We start from the raw sequence: 18484 nt of genomic DNA, 5'->3' as shown, positions 1-18484 counted from the left end.
ACTTTCTGCATTATTATATTTAATCTTACCTTTTAAGAACAACTAAATTAGTTGTTCATATTTAGTTTCTTTCTTTTTACTTGATTTTAAATCTTAGGGAGAAATGTGTGTTATGTATTTGTATTGCTGGTAACATCTTGCTATCTGGGCTACATTCCAATTTCAAATTATACTGTATATGCAGTACCCGTCTTTGTATCCTTGAAAGAGTTATACTTAATCTACACTGCTAAATTGAGACAAAGAATTCTTGTTTGTTGTGGTCAAGGCTTTTAATCTATAAATGCTTATTCACTAAAGCATAAAATTCCAGCGCTTAGCCCTTGAAAGTTTCTTCTATTTAAGTCTGCATTTTAAGATCTTGATGGGCTTGTAGTAAAATCTACAGCTGAGAAAATATCTTTTATACTGTTTGTATGGCTCTCAGAACATTTTGTATTTCATCCCTGGAAACTCTGATAGTTCTGCATAAAAATATTTTGGCACCAGTGATATGGTGAGAATTTTTAAATCATCCTGTCTTCCAGCTTGTCCATTCTTGATTAGATTCTTTCTCATTCCAACTCTTATTAAAAATGACTTAATCTACAAGGCTGAAAATTTCTTTGGACAGACATCCAATTTTCTTTGTTGATAAAGAGCATATTCATACTTATGATGTTGGATTCACAGGCAAAATATTACTACAGTAGAGTCTCCTGAGCTGAATTTCCAACATTGTAATCAAGCAGGGAAAAAAAGCATGTTAATTTCTGACGTTTCTCAAATTGTTCTTAAATTTTATGCAGTGTTTTTTGTTTTTTCTTTGATAACGGCTCAATTCCTCTTCTGAAATGTATCACGTTAAAAATGTACTTTTAAGTATATTTTAGGCTTTTCTTTTCTTAATGTGACTTGTTTTTTAAAAAATGTCTTTGAAGTGACTCCTTTATGAGTATGCTAGCGCCGCATACACAAGGAATTCCATTGAACATTTGATGTAGTAATATTTTATCGATCACTTCTGTATAGAACATATGCTAAAAGGAAGTCTGAAAAATCTATGTAATCAAAACAGTTTATTTTGGAACTTGTCTCTTGAGGAGATATTTGCCAGAATCTGACTGCACCATTAGAGAGCAGCTTCACTGTGTTGTTCAAGTTGGCAGATGAAAATGTTCTCTTTTGATATTTTCATTTAGTTCCTTTGAAACCATGTAGCTTCTCAAATTACCATCTGTTTTTTATTTTATTTTTATTTTTTTTAATTGTAATCACTGAATGAACCAAAAAGGTTCTTCCATTTAACATATGACACCATTTTGTATCATTTGGTTCAAAAACTGTTTGGTCCAGCCTTTAATGACAATGCGTTCTCTAAATCATGAATCACAGATCTTGCGTTTTCTTGTAGTTGTGTGGAGTGTACTGTGAACAAATGTCAAACCTCTTCAAATACGAACTGTACCCCCTGAATTAGTTGGTGGTGCTTTGATGACTTGTGTACATTTGAGTTATTAGAAAGTTCTATTTATTTTGAGAAATATTTTAATATTTTTTGAAGTATAATTTTAAATATTCCCATGCTTTTCTGTGCAGATATACTGTTTTTTTTTTCTTCCCCCAAGCAGTCTTTTGTGTATGCTTCTCACAATCGAATTTTCAATCTGTGTAACAGCTTAATCTTGTGATTGAGGTCACTGGACTCTGTTCAGCAACTCAGGGCATTACATACCACGTGTGCAATTTTATTGGTTTCAGTAATATCATGTTAAGCTTTAATTTGAACAAGTCTTTTTTGGTATTTGTTTGCTCAAAGCTATATTTCTCCATTATAATTATCTATTCAAACCAACTTCAGTTCAGATTTTGTTTCACTGATTTCTTTTGTTTCAGCTGCAGCGCTCACGTTTCACTATCTTTCTGTCAGTGCTTTTATGGTAAATTTGGCTTTTATTACAAACACTGAAACAAAGCACTGAGTTACCTGTCAGCAATCTGTTTCTCTCAGTTTGACCCTCCACCAGGCTTTTGTTCAGCTTTCACCTTCTCACTTACACAGATTTTTGTGTTTGTTTGATTTACAGCTTGCCTTGCTGTGATTACCTCCACAGAGAAGTGTTTTTCAGGTTTTGTTCCTTTGTGTGTAAGCTATACATTTCTCACCAGCATTTAAGTTGTATGGTGTATTTTTTTGTTTTTCTCCCATGTCAACAGCAAGTTTGGGAATATTTTAGATTGCACAAGTCAATCTCAGTTATCATTTTCTTTATATGTAGAACCAGTGTCACTCATAGCTCTTGTTCAACATACCAATGCAAAATACCTTTCCTATAATGACTGCAGTGTTCTTTTGGTAGCATCCACTGTGGGATGATAGAATAGCTCTGTTACAACATTTCTTGCTCTCTGAGCTTCAAGCTGAAAATATTAGCCTTGACTATTGTGATGTTTTGTGAACATGCTAGTCTGCTTTTCAAACTAAGAGTCTCCAAATTGAAGAGCAAGGACATTTGTTGCTGTCCCTCTTTCCTTTTCAAATAATTCAGCTGAGAAGTTGAATAAAGTAAATTCAGGTAGAGCTGAAAATAGAATCTGGCACTCAGTGCAATGGAGCACTTTATTTCTTTAGATGAACAGGCTAAATCCTCTGGCTTAGAATAGCTCATTTATAATCGCTGTTGTAAACACCAAAATCAGGTCTTGGATGATAAATGCAGACCAAGAATCTTAATTGTTAGTTTGCTATACCTCTTAGTGCTTGACACACTTGGGAAATGTGTAATGGGGTATGCGTTAATGACAGATTAGGATAAAAGACAGCATTTCGTTTGCATGTCCTGCATGAAGCACTGCTTTATGGTTGCTAGTGTTTCCTCTCCTCATCTTTAAGAGAAAGAAAATAAGCATAAAACAAACAAACCTTAGCTTTTAAATTAGATTTTGTAGTCAGTTGTCATTGCAATCATGACATACAGAAAAACCCATGAATTTATTTATTTATTTATTTATTTATTCATTAATCTCTCATTTTGTCCTGCAACTGCAGTTATAAAATTTGGAAGATTGAGGGGTGTAAATACCAGCAACCTCACAGTTACACACTGAGTTCAGTTTTTCCTGCTGTAAACTGTCAATAGCAGCATATCAGAAGAATATAGGCCCAGGAATGCAGAGTTTGGGTTTCTTTGTCTGGTATGCTGCTCAAAAATAAGAGCTCCAGATCATGTTTGTTTATTCATTGCTGCAGAAAGGACATTCAGCGTAGCTTTTCTTTTAAGTGCTACATGTTTGACTTTAAAGGTATTTTATTGCTAAAGACATGCACCTTCCTCTATAAATTTACTCCATGTTTTACTTGGGAGTTGCCTGAAGTATTCTTATGACCTGATGGTCATCCTGTGAACCTAGAGAAACAGAGAGAGAGCTGTTACTCCAGTGTTTTCTTGCTCATGCTTGCTTGGAACAAGGATGACACCATATGGCTCTAAGTGCATGTCCTTGTGAAGTACCCACTGCAAGGAAGCTGTGATGTCTAATAGCCATCTCTGTGGCAAGTGCAAGCAGCCAACCTGCTCTTAGGTCTTAGTTGACCCTAGGGATGGGATAGATGTGGTTTGCTGTGCTGGGCTTGTACAGGTGAGCCATGCTATACTGGAACTAATCTGAAGTTCTGCTATCCTGATGCTTTAATTCACAACCCTTGTAAATTGTTCTCAGGTGATGAGGAATTATATTTGAGTTAGTACAGTAACTTGTTTAAGTTTGCCTTGGAAATAAACTTACAGATGTTGCATATGTTTTATGTAAATGAAGTATTGTAACAGAAAGCATTCTTGAAACTGTGTGGACCTCCAATTTCTTTTGAATCATTTTTAAAGAACTAGAAAGAATAACATATTAATGAAAGTCAGGATACCTTACTGAGGAAACAAGCAGTCTCAGAGATTTTGATGTTAGTAGAAGTGGTACGTGAGCAGTTAATAGAATGAGTTAAACTATGTTGCTGGGTATTCCACGTATTGCATCTTGTTGAAGACAGTTGTCAAATAATGATAAAAAGGTAACCTGTGTCCCGGATTAGAAGGGCTCCACAAGGTATAAAGTAATATCCAAGAGGAACATTCTTTAAATATTTTCAAAACATCTGCACACCTTTGTTGTTGAGCACAGAAAGCCTGGAGAGTTTGCATAATGATACTTGTTACAACAATACTTGTTGTTCAGAGGTATTCCATATGGGAATGTTTTGGGAATGATTTCCAAGCTACATAGGTGACCTTGGCATGGGAACTTCCTATGCTTTTGAGTTACTGACCTTGTTATATTAATACCTTATTAATACCTTCTTTTATTTTTTATTATTTTTCAATGAGTGAAACATATTTAGATAAAAACATATCATTGAATTCTGTTGCGACAAAGGAACAGGTGCCTTTGATTTATCTGTATCTGTAGCATACTAACTTGTTATTGCAACTTCTTTGAAATGATTTTTTTTTTTTTTTTTTTTGTCTTTCCCCTTTTTTGTTATGCTTACATACTTGGTTTTTTTTCAGATATGATTCTGGACCAGCAGGTGGGCTCTGGGCAGCTCAGTGAGGATGTTCGTCATAGAGTGCATGAAGCATTACTGAAACAGCATCACCATCAGAACCAGAAGAAACTGAGCAATAGGATCCCGATTGTGAGATCCTTTGCTGATATTGGAAAGAAGCAGTCTGAGCCACATTCCATGGATAAAAATGGTAACGTGTTGCTTTATTTTGCATTTTGAACTTTCAGTAATGTCTACCTGTACAGTATTGCTTGTGTTTTGTGCCTACAGTTTGAACTTCAGTGATTATGCTCTGAGAAGTTCCTGTATAAAAATAGAACCTTTTATATGTAAGAGTGGTTCCTCTTATGCATTTAGTAACACGCTTGTTTAACTTTGAAATTCAAATATGTGGAACAACTCAGTGATATGCAGAGATGTCCAGCTGAACTAGCTCAAGTGTTGCAGGCAAGGTAAACTTTGTCGCTGTGGCATTCTGTCCCATGTAATTTGTGTGGGATATTGCTCCCAGTACAGGGCTGCTTGAGTAGATGCTTGGCACTGTATGCTGAGTATTTCAAATTTCATAGTTGACTTTGCAGGTTTAAAACGAGAAAATTATTTTCAGACGTGGCTGGGGAGAGAAGAGCTGTTCATAATTATTTCAGAAAATCACTAATTGGAAAATTATGTTTATGAAAGTGAATGAGCAAGTCTGCAGAGAGAAAAATATTCACTTTTTTTCATACTCACTTTTACAGAAGCCCTTATGAGCTTATTGTTATACATAACTATAGAAAATATTTTCTTATTGCCTCTTATTTACCTAAAAACAGGCATGTCTCATGAAACTTGCAGATACTTACAATTAACTTGCTGGCATTATGCACTACAGAATTGCTGAGCCTCCCTATCCAGTTTAATCACAATACCCAGGACATTTTAGACTGAGCACCACTGGATGGTAATTAGCAACTCTTATTCCAAAAGTTGCCTTTGTTATAGTGAACTCTCAGTCTGTCCTGTTGTGTCTTTGTTCAGGACTGTACTGAGCTCACTTGCAACTTTGGTGGTGGGGTTGAAGGTTGGGGAGGCAGCCACAGCACAGAGAAGTTGGGTGCAAGAGGAATGTGTATGCTGTGAGGTGTAGAATGGGAGGAGACTAAAAGTATCATAATGAGTTTTGGTCTGGAAACTTGGGGCTGTCTATACAAAGATAACATTGTCTTTGATTTCAAGAGCATTTTATTAGTTTCATTTGCTGCTGTGTAAATTTCTAGTAGATACTTCTAAATCTAGCTGCTTCCCTAGGGAATGCTGTAGGACCTAAAAGAAAATGTACAATTTCATCTGAAGAGGATATGAAATAGAATCATACTTGTCATACCAAAATTTCAATTTTTTTTTGAGGATGTGAGCTTTTGTATGTATATATGCACAAAAGTAGGAAAAAATATGTTGTATGATCGCCCATCTTTAATGCGACTTTCAAAATAAAACTTTCCTATTGATTTTATTCAGCTTTTACTGATTGCCTTAAGTATTCAGTAATAACACTAAAGAAATGTAATCCTATTCCTCCTCCTCCATGGGAGGAAAGACGGAAGCTTGCACTTCTCAAACTTTCTGTAGTAATTTTTATGTAACAAGTATGCAATAGATCTCCTTAAAAAGACCCCTTGGGTCAAACTGTGAAAATATCATGAGCTTAATTTCAGTAACTTTCTTTATATATTAGTGGAACCGATGCAGCAATTCAATCCAGAAACTTCTCAGTTTTACCTAGTTTTTTTTTTTTTAGTGTGTGTACCTTACTATCTCTGTTTAATTTTCAGAGAAATAGATTCTGATCAGAATTAGGGCAGCATGTTAAAAACGAGTTTCACATACTCAGCAGTTGAGTGATCCTATAAGTAGGGAGGCGTATTATTACAGGTATTCATTTGCTTTTCTTTATTGTGCAAGATGAAAAACTACAATTCCACCTTGTGTGCTTTTGTATAGGTGCCTCAGTACTCCTGGTTCAAACTATCACTTGCTTTCATAATGTTATTTTCATTAAGATTAAAGAAGCCAAATAAATCTAAATAATTTTAGGAACATTTATACAAAGATAATTCAGCCTTTTACCTAAATTGCAGCAGAGCTTTCCAAAAAGGGTCATTTTGGACATGGATGTCTTTTAATCAGTTTGAAGCACTGCTCTTCTCCATGCATTCTGTAAGTGCTACTGTGCATTAGGGACTCTCCTTCATTGTCCTCTTCAAAATAGATTATGGCCCTACAATGTAACAAAGAAAGGTTAATTTACTGTAAATTTCACTCTTTTCATCCATTGACCTATTAAAAATTTGGGATCTTATTTTGTTATCTAAGTTGTACTAAAACTGGCATAACACTTAGAAAATAAATGTTCAGTCTAAATTTTTAGTTTTCCAAAGAAACATAATTTTTCTTTTTTTCTCTTGAAGACAACAGCTGATAAGCATCTCATGGGCTTTATAGGCAACTATTTCCACAGTGCTCCAGTAGTGAAGGGATGGGAAGCATGTGGACTTCTGCCTCTTCTGGCATGTTGGTAATTATTTCTCTGGCTTGGGTAACCTACCACAATAAATGGCACATAAATAATGCAGATGTTATGCTGAGATGCATATCTTTCAGGAACTTTGCTGTCATTACAAGGTTGATCAAGAGCAGGAATTAAATTTTCTGGACATTTTCTCTTGTCCTTGCCTCATGACCCAAATACTAGAGTTCACCTACAGTGTTATACTCACTGCAGCAACGTATTTCTTTTCTAATTATTGTGGAACATGTATACAAGTAGCTCTTAATGTGTTGTTACAACTCTGGGTCAGGTGAAAGTAAGTAAAAATGAGTTAAATTTGTAAATTTTGAAAAAAAAGCAAAACTGAGAATTATAAACTTCTAATACTATTGTCAGGCATATGCTGTGAGACACCTCTTTGTTTTCTGAGAAGAAACAGGTACAATCCAGTCAAGGCATAATTTCCACCTACTTATACCTATTTGTGCAGAAATATTGTGTAGAATGTATGTTCAACAGAAAATGTTTCATGTATTGTTAGCAGCAGTGGTGCTGTTCCCTCTCCTTATAATTAAAGATGTAGAAAGATAGTACTGATGAACATACAGCCCAAAGATGCATTTACCCTTAAGAACCATTTAATTTTCCATGTTCAGATGAGTCAGAGAAAGTTGCTGTTTCTGGCTGTAAGGAGATTCTCAGTTTGGTTAAATTTATTTTTAGTATTGACAGGTTAACTGATAACACTCCTCAATAGCCTGTAGTTTGTGAGATAAATGGTTCAGAGAAGTTACCATGCAGACTATGAGGTACTGCTGAAGATGGAAAACCCCTTCTTTGTCCACATTCTTTACCCATGGTAGTTTATCAGTGTCTCCATTTCCAGATGTTTAAGAATGAGGTCTGTAAATGAAGATATAACCTTAAATTGCATACATGGCTGTGTTGCTGTTAGTCTGCTATGATATCTTTACTGGAAGATGGTTGTACAAATATACTCCCACAATTGTTTTCCCTTTCTTTAACTGTGCGTCAAACTATCTAATTAATTTGCTTTGTATTTAGTAGTATTATCTTTTGTTTACAATGGCTTTTATTCACATCCTCTGCAGGAGTAAGATGTCAGAGTGCTATGGATTTACCATGCATTTTTAATGCCACCATGCTGTGTTTAACTTTCACTTTTTCATTAAGCATCAAAACTGTGAGAATTAAAAACCTGCTTTTGATGTTCCAGTAAAAAAAAAAGTGACAGTCAATTTTGGCATAAGAGCAGGAAAAATACATATATTTTTTCTTTTAAAGCCTAACTTGACACCAAATACCACAAATAGAGGATTGCAGTAATTTTAGCATAAATACTCGGAAAGGTAGGTTAAAAATAGGAATCTCTGTCATTATTAAACTACGTTGGACTTGAGAAGCAATTTTATCTATTTTTGTGGGGATTTCCAAGGTTTTTACACTGGTATTTGATAAATTCCTATGACATGGTCTAAAAATACAAAGACAATTGCAAATATGCAACACCTTTCTACTAGTACTACAGGAATGCAAAAATAACTTCACAAGCCTCTCCACTTCTCTAAAATGTTTATACATATTCTGACTTGTTCTTTTTTTGGCACCTAAACAAACTCCTTATTAGTGTAAAAACTCTGTTATACTACAGATAATGTTTGATTTTGAGAAATTTTGAAATTCTAAGAAGCTGTTTATTGAACAGCCTTGAAGAAATCAGTGGCGTGTTAAATTAAGGGTCTGAATGAGTTGCTGGAGCAATTTACTTTGACAGTCTCTTTTTAAAGTTATTTTGGTTGGCATGTTTGGTTAATTTGGACTTCATTGTTTGTGAGAATATGAGCACGCATGGAGTTGTGCAAGTCTGTGCTTGACATCTGATTATGAAGAGTATGGTTTACTATCCAAATAAGTCTAAATTACTCATTCTCCAGTGGTGTTTTTCACTTCCTTCTCTCTTCTAATCATTAGGTCAAGTATTTATGCCAGCACTAGCTTACAGCATGTGAAATTTAGATGATGTCAATAGTACTATATAGAGACAGAGAGGCATTACTTGGAGCCCTCTTAAAAGGAAGGAAGGCATTTCTAGGTATGTGAACAAGTTACTTCATTTTAGGAGCTGGTCACAGTGAATGCCATACCAGTGGTGATCTTGGATCAGATGGGTTACTCCTGCTTTCCTTGCAGTTCAGGCAGGACCACTGTTAGTTAATTCTAGCTTAAAGTATCTAGTACACTATTTCTTACTTAATATTCTTTTCAAACGTGTGTATTTTACTCAAAATATATTATCTACAGATTTTTATATAGCTAAAATATAACCTGTATTTAAAAACATTTTCACTAGATGTTTATTCTTTTCCATATTTCCTTGTACCCATAATAAAATGTATAAATCTGTATGTATAAAGCTGTATCATTCATCTTTGTATTTCTTCATTTTGCTCTGTCTTTGTTGTGTCTGTCTCTAACAGGCTCATCTCATCTCTGTATCTTCCTCATCTCCTATCCTTTGGGTTCTGTAAACTCCCTGAAGGTTTGGAGGTAGTATAAATACCTATTATTGCTTGGGCTTCAGATCTTTTTAGGTGTACACCCATGTCTTCATCTGAGTTTCTTGACAGCATGCAACTTTTTGCTGTAGTGATTAAAAAGTATCTCTGACCTTTGTCAGCAGCTATGGCAGTTATGAAAAGCTTATGTGGAATGATGTTGTTTTTTGATGGGCGGGGAGTTACTTTGGATACCATGTCTCTGTAAATCCATTATCTTACATCTGTTTGTAAAACTGCAAATCGTAGCAATTCAGTTTTGACTGCATGACATTATATGAGTTACGTTTGAGATTCGGGTTTAGTGTTAGAATAGCTGGTGAAATTACTTCTTATGTATCCTCTTAAATTGTATTTTTTTAGCAAGCACCAAATTCTTCTTGCAGTTACACAGATAAAATGGAAGTGTGATTGGAAATGTTATTTATCAAGAGACCTGAGGACACGTATGCAATTCACTGTGCAAAGGTGGTGTCACTACTCTGTTATATTAGAATTTTAATATATACTTTGGAAAACTTGCTGCTTTTCAGTCTTTGAATTTTAGTCTAAGTGGACAGCAAGTGCATTTAGATTTGGCAAGTTGGTGACAAGTTACAGTGAAAAGCCTGAAGACTGTGATAGTTGGCTTGCAAATCAGATTTTTTTTTTTTTTTTTTTGAATGGGAAGAAATACATATGGTTTAGAAAAATAAATACTTTTTTTCCAGTTGAATTTCCTTAGAAGCATCAGATACACTCAGTTTGTTTGTGTTAATGGAATGTGTTGGGGTTTTTTATGTTTGTTTTGTTTTTTTTTTTTTAAATCTGAATAGATTGTACTTGGTATTTGTCATTTGTGTTCTAGAGACCTCTTGTATTTTAACTTAAAAATACAGTATTCATAGTTTGATGTCTGAAGCTTTAAATTTTAGAGACTAAAGGTATATTGTCTGTGAAATTAATTTACTGTTTTCTGTTTTTTGTTTTTGTTTTTTTTTATTTGACAAAATTAATCATCATCTCAAAATGTGAAGCTCTGAATCTGCAAATGCAAATATATGCATTAGTGTAACAAATATAGACCTTACAGTGACTGATTATTATGTATCTTTTTTACATGACTTGGCTTTTTGTGACAATTGTTTCATGTGAATTTTGGCCTCTTACTACCAATTTAAAATATAATTGAAAAATTAAAACTGTTGGTATTGGCATTTTAATACATAGATAAACCTTAGCACTCATTTCAGTGTCAATTTGTCTGTTAGGTATTAAGTTCTTTTTTGTGTGGGCTGGATATTTCAGTGATAATACATTTGTCTGCTACTTTAAAAATCTGAATAACTTTCTGATGACATCTCAAAGAAGGTGATTTCATTCATGTAGATTGACTGCGGGATAAATCATGGCTTTTAAACTTCAGATTTTTTAAGCACTCTAAGTATTACATTACACTTTAAAACAGAAGAGTATTTATGCCATACTATGCATGTATAAAGATTTTGCTTGAGGCCATTAAAATGGAACTGGCAGGGGCATAGTAAGGAAGAACAGAACAGGAGGGATGTTGCTATCTTTGTGCCCTCTCCTAAGAAACTGGTGGATTATGTACTTGCTATTCTTGCCACCTTTGTCCACATACTGCCAATTCAAGGAATCAATATACCATCTCAGCTATGTCCTCACTGAAACTTGAAACTTGAGGTTGGCTTAAAATCTGAAGGTAGGAATGCCTTTGTTAAGTGAAGCTCATCATTGTGAGTGTCTTTCAAAGAGTATGTTTAAAGCTTTGTTGGAGTTTGCTGATAGTTGTTTTATATTTGTTTTGGACATGGTGCTTTGGATGTTCATTTGTACGTTTAGGTGTGTTTGGATATTATAAAAGTAAAATTTGGAGAAAACTTGAATTTAGTGTAGTTGTATTTCAGAGATGATTTGATGCAGTGGTGTCTGTTGAGCTTTTAGTAGAAATCAGGAAGGAAATGGTTTTTTTTTTCTTTTTCTCTTTTTCTTTTTCAGTCCAGGTGTTGTGTGACAGCTCCCCCCTTCATCTGCCTAGCTCTTCAATTGTCTAATGTTACCTGGGGCCATCATAATGCCAATAATTGTGTCCTTCATTCAAAGAAAACAATCAGCTGCTGAAATTAAAATGCACTTGAGGATAAAGCACATACATACTTCCCAATGTGCATTAGCAAACTGAACAATGGATGGGAAAAGCAGTGTAGCATGGTGACGCACATGTTCAATAAGTAGCCATTAGTATAATTCTGGACATAATCCATTAATATTTTCTTATTCACCTCAGAAAAGTCTCTGTTAAGTCAATGAGAAATTTCACACAAAATAAAGTTGAGGCCTCCTTTTTGGCTTTGTAGTCTGGAACACAGAGGAAGCTACCAAGTATGAAAGCAGTCTGGTCTTTCAGACATTCTTGACTGGAGAGAGCCACGATAGCACAGCATCTACCTATTTGAAGAGCAAAATACCTGAATGTTTAATAAACCAAACATGTATAGGAGTAAAAATCTCTTCAGAAAACAGTTGCATTTTATTTTACTTTCTCTTGAAGTATAGAGAAATGCAGATTGGGTTGCAGATTCTTTCTTTGCAGATTGCATTGTTTCTTAACAAGTGTGTTTTCTGCAGCATATTATCATATGAATAAGCAAAAAAAAAAAAAAAAAAGAAATTAGCTATCTTCTCTACCCTTCTCTACCTTGTATCTTTGATTGTTATTCAATACAGTAAAATAAAAACAAACAAAAACCAAAAGAAAAGGAAAAAAAGGAAAAAAAAAAAAGCCTTCGTTGTTCCAAGATCCAGAAAGCTGTCTGAAGTTACATTTCTTTAAGCATCACTTACTGCCTCAAGGTAAAAGTTGTGTTGTAGTCCAGCATATGGGAAAATCAAAGTCTGAGGTCTTCTATTGGCACAGGAAAAGAACATATGCTATTCTTATAAACTTAACATACTTGCAGTTTGTGACTTTTATTTCCTACCCTGTATGTTTTTACTCACTATAACAAAAGTGGACACAGCATTTAAAAGCTAGCATTTTAGACTATTAAAATAATTGCTTAGGGGACTTTTCACAGTTCAAATTATGATTCTAAAACTTATGGTGTTAAAACTTCAGTATTTATGACAAATGATGCATGTTCCAATAGTCAAAGTTATTTTCTCCCATGTAGATATTCGTGTTCTCGTTTTCTTGAAATTTTGGGTCCAGAGAAACTAGAAATATAAATCTATAATTAGCAGCAGAATTATGATAAATTACTATTTCTTTAGCTTTCCTGTGCACAAAATCTTTTTAACATAATGTGGATGCCAGTATGAGTAATTATTACAACTATTTCCTTTGGTATAGATACTAGAATAAGGAGAACTCTCTAAAAGGAAGAAAATCAGTGTTAAGTAAGCTTAAGACTTCCTGGTAGTATTCCCTGCTCAAAATGGCTTCTATTTTAGGGTTTTTTAAAGATACATTTTTCCCTGTTACATTATTAAAGCTATCAAAATACTGCAGAAACCATATTAATATAGAAATTATTTTAATAGTTAGAATGCTAGAGGAACTTTCTTAGAAAACTACATAATCTTAATAGAGGAAAAATAATGGCATTGAGTAGTGTATGGGTATACTTAGTGTTTAAGGTGATGGTGGAATACTCAGCAACACTATAAGTTCTAATTTAAACAGAAGTTGAACATACATTTACAAGGATTTTGCATATTTAGTAATTGATGGCATTTACAATAATATCCTTCTGAAATTAATCTGTAATTCTTGCCATATAAAAATTCTTACATTGACTTATTTTTAACTGCTTGGTTAGTCTACCCCAATAGTCATGTTTGTTTGGTTTTTTTGTTGTTTTCTGCATGAGATTTTTGCCTAGTGGAAAATGAAATGTTGATTTTGATGAAAACCAGCCTTTTTTCAGCAAGTGTTTTACTGAAAATTTGTGACCGGAGTTAGAGAGGGATACTGAACTGCTCAGCTTTCCCAGAAGCTGGACATTGTAGTTTTCTGGCCATGGCTGAGATTCTCTTTGCAAGTCTCTTGTCTTGATCAGCTTGGATCCTACAGTGTGCTCTGTTTCCTGACCATGGCTGAGGACATGCTTAGACTACAAATGAGTGTAACAAAGATGCTGAGGGTACACGATGGCTTTTTGATTTGCCCAAACAATGTGCCTAGCTTAGGATTGTCTTTATAGTCATATGTCTTGAACATATGGTCTTTGTTAGTACTCAAGTTTGGATTGATTTTTGCCAGAACCAGTGTTTTTGCATCATAAATTCTTAGTTGTATGAGAGACTTTATTTGCTATGGATACAAATATATGCTGGGCACAAGATACTGATTGTTAGCCAGTTGGACTCTACAGTCCTGAGTATGTGTTACAGCAGAAAGACATAGTTGGCTCATATGTTTAGTGCTTTTTCCTGTGATTTGTTTTGGTGTTCAGAGCTATGGGCAGGCACTGCCATGCCAGGGAGAGCATTAAGAGTAAAGGCAGGAAGGCACATCAATCCAGCCAGTCTGTGTTGCAGCCCTACTGCCTGTGTAACAGTGTGTGTGGTGACCTCTGGATGTGCATGGGAGTAATGCTGGCATTAAGTAATCACAGAATGACCCGGGTTGGAAGGGACCTCAAGGATCATGTAGTTCCAACCCCCCTGCCTAGCAGGATCACCAAACCTACACATTTACTAGATCAAGTTGTCCAAGGCCCCGTCCAACCTGGTCTTGAACACCTCCAAGGACAGGGCACCCACAACCTCCCTGGGCAGCCTGTTCCAGGGCCTAACCACTCTCCTAGTGAAGAACTTCCCCCTAACATCCAACCTAAATCTTCCCTCTGAAGTAATGTTAATTAAGATACATGCTATATGACCTGTGTTCATTACTTAATCTTGTTTCTCTTTTTGAGCTTTTGCTGTCAAAATTTAGTTGGTCACAAGACTTACAGCTGGCTTACATGAGACTGAGATGTGTTTAAACACTTCTTCTCATATTGAGATTTATTTTTTTTAAGTACTGAATTAAATCCTCACATGTATTTTTGAAAATGTGTTTGCCGAAACATTCATTTTATACATGTCAAGTTCACAGTGTTCAGTACTGAGATGAAATCATCTTAATTTCTAGACTGTCTTTTCTTACATTAGCCCACTGTTATGCTAGGTTTCGTAATATGTATGAAATCAGAACGTTTTTATACTGGTGAGAAGTAATCTTGCAGACTGATATTGCCCCAATATGGCAGCTCTTCAGATTTGTTAGAAAAACAAAACTCTACAAGTGCAGGTCTTTATTCAAATGTAATACCTCAAAAAACATAAAGCATTAATTTATACAAAAAGCTGATCTTCAGTATCCTAGACTGTTTTATATTTTCTGAGTTATGTTCTCCCATTCTTAGCTGCATGTGATAAATATTCTCTTTTAAGAATGTTACTTTAAATAAGTATTTAAATAAATGTCATGCTTAGATGTTTCATATACATGTGATTTGGAATGGATGTCACTTTTTAATTCTACCAACTCTTTCATTAAGTCTTGCTTTATTTATAGAAGTGAACGTTAGTATTCTGTAACGGTTTTGGTTTTTTTTAGCAGGTCAGATTGTTTCCCCACAATCTGCTCCAGCCTGTGTTGAGAACAAAAATGATGTGAGCAGAGAAAACAGCACTGTTGACTTTAGCAAGGTAAGTATGTTCCCTGGTGGAAAAGGGAGCTTCAAGATTACCAAACAGATCTTCTAAATACATTGAATGTATGTGAGTTAGGAAAAGCTATGAAATGCAATTTTTTTTTACTTGAACATTAAAAATTTTCAAATACTGCAATAATGTTCATATGTAATAACAACCAAAAAAATCCTCATTTTTTCTGATAAATCACTTGTAATAGGAAATGACAATGTAAGAATGCAGGTGTTCATTTATTGGATTAGAATATAGTAGGTGTATAGCTGGAGGGGAGGTTTTTACAAATGAGCAGAAAATTGCCTCAGTAGAAAGATAATACAGAATTCTTGTAATTTGAGTTTACCTTTCAGATATGTACTTTTGTAGAAGTAAAACATGAATGCAAACTATGCTTTTTATAACCTGAACTCGTGGATTCCAGATGTCTCAAACAGAATGTGTTTCTGTAAACCTGTAACTTAATACTCCTGGCAAGCCAAGATATTTCAGTACACCTTAACAAAAGATGTTAGCTGTTCAGTAGTGGAGACTGCAATGACAACTCAATGTTAAATAGCAGAGAAAAGCAAACAACGTCTCAGCTTTAATGTAACGGAGAATTCTAATTTAAGAAGTCTGTACGTATCTAAAACAAACTTTCACATAGATACAGATGACAGACCTGACAGGAATAGATGGCTTCAACTGGCATGTCAATACAACAAAGGTTGAGTAAGTGAATAAAGGTAATTTAAACCAGTATTCTAAAGAGCAGCACTTCTGTGTCTGTTGAATCTTAATGTTAGTGCAACTGAGCTAAAAGTAGAGTTATGTGATTGCTCCATCTGGTGCCAGAGATATTTCTTAGCAGCAGTATCTATTTGTACCAGTTGAATTCTTGACTGAACATGCCTGACTAGAAATGATATATGCCTGAAATGAAGATGGGAAATGGATCTTATTGTCAAAGATGGTGAAAAGAAAGGAAGAGGGTTAGGGGTGTATTATGGACCATAATTCTTCAGAGGTAGGAAGGACAATAAACTGTGATGTTAAGAAATTGCAGGCTAATCTTTAAAAATATTTTAAATTAAGAATATAGAAAATCATACGTGATTTTGGTTTGCTGGTTTTTACGTTAGAATTGTTAACTAAAAATAAATGTTCTGGCAATTGTTCTAATATCAAGGTAATGATGCCAAACGTAAATAAGGCTGGCTATTCAAAATTAAACTGTACTGAATTGAAGTTGTAACAAGCTAGTGGTGATGACGTGACCTTCAGTTGTGCTTTTCTTGCTTATTTCCACCATTTCCTTGAGCTTTTTAGGGTAAGCATCCCAGTCCATTACCTAGCTGTATGTTTTTTGTTTTCTTCTTTTTTTCTGTTTCTTGTTATTAAACAAGAATGGAGGCTGCAACATTTAATTCTTCTGTTTCTAGTTGTTTAGTGCTGGAGATATTCCTAGTTAAATTACAAGAGAAGAAATCATCATGTCATCTTTGGCTAGGCTCAGCAGTGTTAGATACCAACAAGGATGTCAGGAAAGAAACATCTTCTGTTTGCAGAAATGAATTAAGAGAATGACTTCTGATCTAAATACCATTTTGACTATCTTTAAATAGATCTATTTATCCCTTTGAAGATGCATACATAAAGTACAGTTTCCATTTGAAAGGTGCTATTGCACATAACTCCCAGTGGTTATAATTGGAATTATGTGCGCAGATTGAGAGGAAAGTGGAGCAGTACACTAATTTTCTCTTGAGCATTGTGATTTCTTGCTCTAATTTTGTTCCACATACAAATGTCATTTATCTTCTGAAAAAAGGCACCTTCAACTTCCTTGAGTATTTTATCTTTGTTCATCTATTTCCCTTGGGCTGCTTTTAATGTTCCAAATTTTGGCGTTGATTCAAAAAACTGACTTAATCTGAACATGGCACCAAGACTGCTGATTGTATAAGTATCTGTTCATGAATAACAAAAGGACACATCACTAAAAGCTGTCTTGAATGTTACTTCAGTAGCCTAGAGAGGAGTGTTTGTAGTTGTAAATATGTTACTCTTTCCTGGGGAATACTTTGTATTCTCAGAACCCTATGAAAGCGGTTTAAATGGTCTGTCACTGCACTGCTTCATCGTGAGCCAGTAGGCAGGGTGGGGATGGTAGTGTAGCAACTGTATCTGGCTGGGCTCTGATGCTGCTGCTTGCCCTGGAGGCTGAAGTGATCCTCAAGTGTCCTGAAATATGAAATGTGTTAAGAGGTTGAAGCCTGTCCCTTCTCCTAGCAACATTTCTGTGCTCCACATGGAAACGGTATTTCTGAATCAAAACTGTGTCCCTACACTTAATGAAGTTTGATTTTATTTTTTTTTATTTTTTTTTTTTTCCCCCCTAAATAACAGGCAAAATAATTAATTTGTTTTTGAATCCTTTTTGACCCTGTTTATAAGTAAATTTGATTAATACAGGTCAAAGCTACAGGACTGATGCTATTTATTTTCTGTTTGCCTTCATTTCAAATTTTGTTTGATTTTCTGGGAGCCCTCCTCCTCCTCCTTTAGTCCTTGAGATTCCCTACAGGGGAGCAGACTCCACATTAATAATTTTTTTCTGTGCTTAATTGAAGCCTTCTGGGGGCATTAAGCACCAGGTCATGAATATGGATCAATTTAGGGTTAAGATTAAGATGTGAAGAGAGCTATCCAACATCTTGTACTTAGAAATATATCGTGGAGAATGGTGGATAGATTAGATGAAGTATTTGAATGATGTAACTTTTGCCATTGCCCCAAATGCACTCCAGGGCTACCTCTACTTTTGTTAGGTAGCAGAAACAGCACCTCAGTTTTGCACATATTTGCCCAGTTTGAGGCACCTCTTTAATGTTAAATGGGCCCTTGTTCAATACCATTAGGATTTTTAGAATCTCAAGCTGATCAATCAGTAGGAAACCTGTCTGGAAATACTTGTTGGTAGATTAGAGAGTATTTCTTTCAGATGTGAGACTTGGTCCTTTAGTCTGTATGTTAGTGGACCTTAAACTGTCAATTGTAGCATGTGGTATGTGAGATGTTAGGTTGTTAAATTTATAGAACTCACATTGTTAGGTGTCCCTGAAAAATTATTTTGTTTCTCACAATGATAATTGA

The 18484-nt window shown here is 34.9% G+C and overlaps 1 protein-coding gene across 16 annotated transcripts in view; it reads left to right on the top strand.

Moving 5' to 3' along the window:
- Positions 1–18484, top strand: part of SLC4A10 (solute carrier family 4 member 10) — a 139184-nt gene that overhangs the window by 82490 nt on the left and 38210 nt on the right. For 8 of the 16 annotated variants that reach the window (XR_014948201.1, XR_014948200.1, XR_014948198.1 and 5 more), the window contains exons 6-7: positions 4539–4727; positions 15258–15346. Coding sequence is in view for 10 of the 16 variants with exons in the window: in XM_085553011.1 (XP_085409137.1) it covers positions 4539–4727; positions 15258–15346 (278 nt within the window). In the remaining 6 variants the exon portion in view is untranslated. Of the gene's footprint in view, positions 1–4538; positions 4728–15254; positions 15347–18484 lie in introns of all 16 variants that reach the window. The other 8 variants (XR_014948197.1, XR_014948199.1, XR_001556649.3 and 5 more) reach the window with 1 other exon arrangement.

This window comes from Coturnix japonica, chromosome 7 (genome assembly GCF_054131305.1).
Source record: "Coturnix japonica strain WE chromosome 7, WE-NBRP24, whole genome shotgun sequence".
In the NCBI taxonomy this organism is placed as follows: domain Eukaryota; kingdom Metazoa; phylum Chordata; class Aves; order Galliformes; family Phasianidae; genus Coturnix; species Coturnix japonica.
This window is presented reverse-complemented; position numbering and strand designations above follow the sequence as displayed.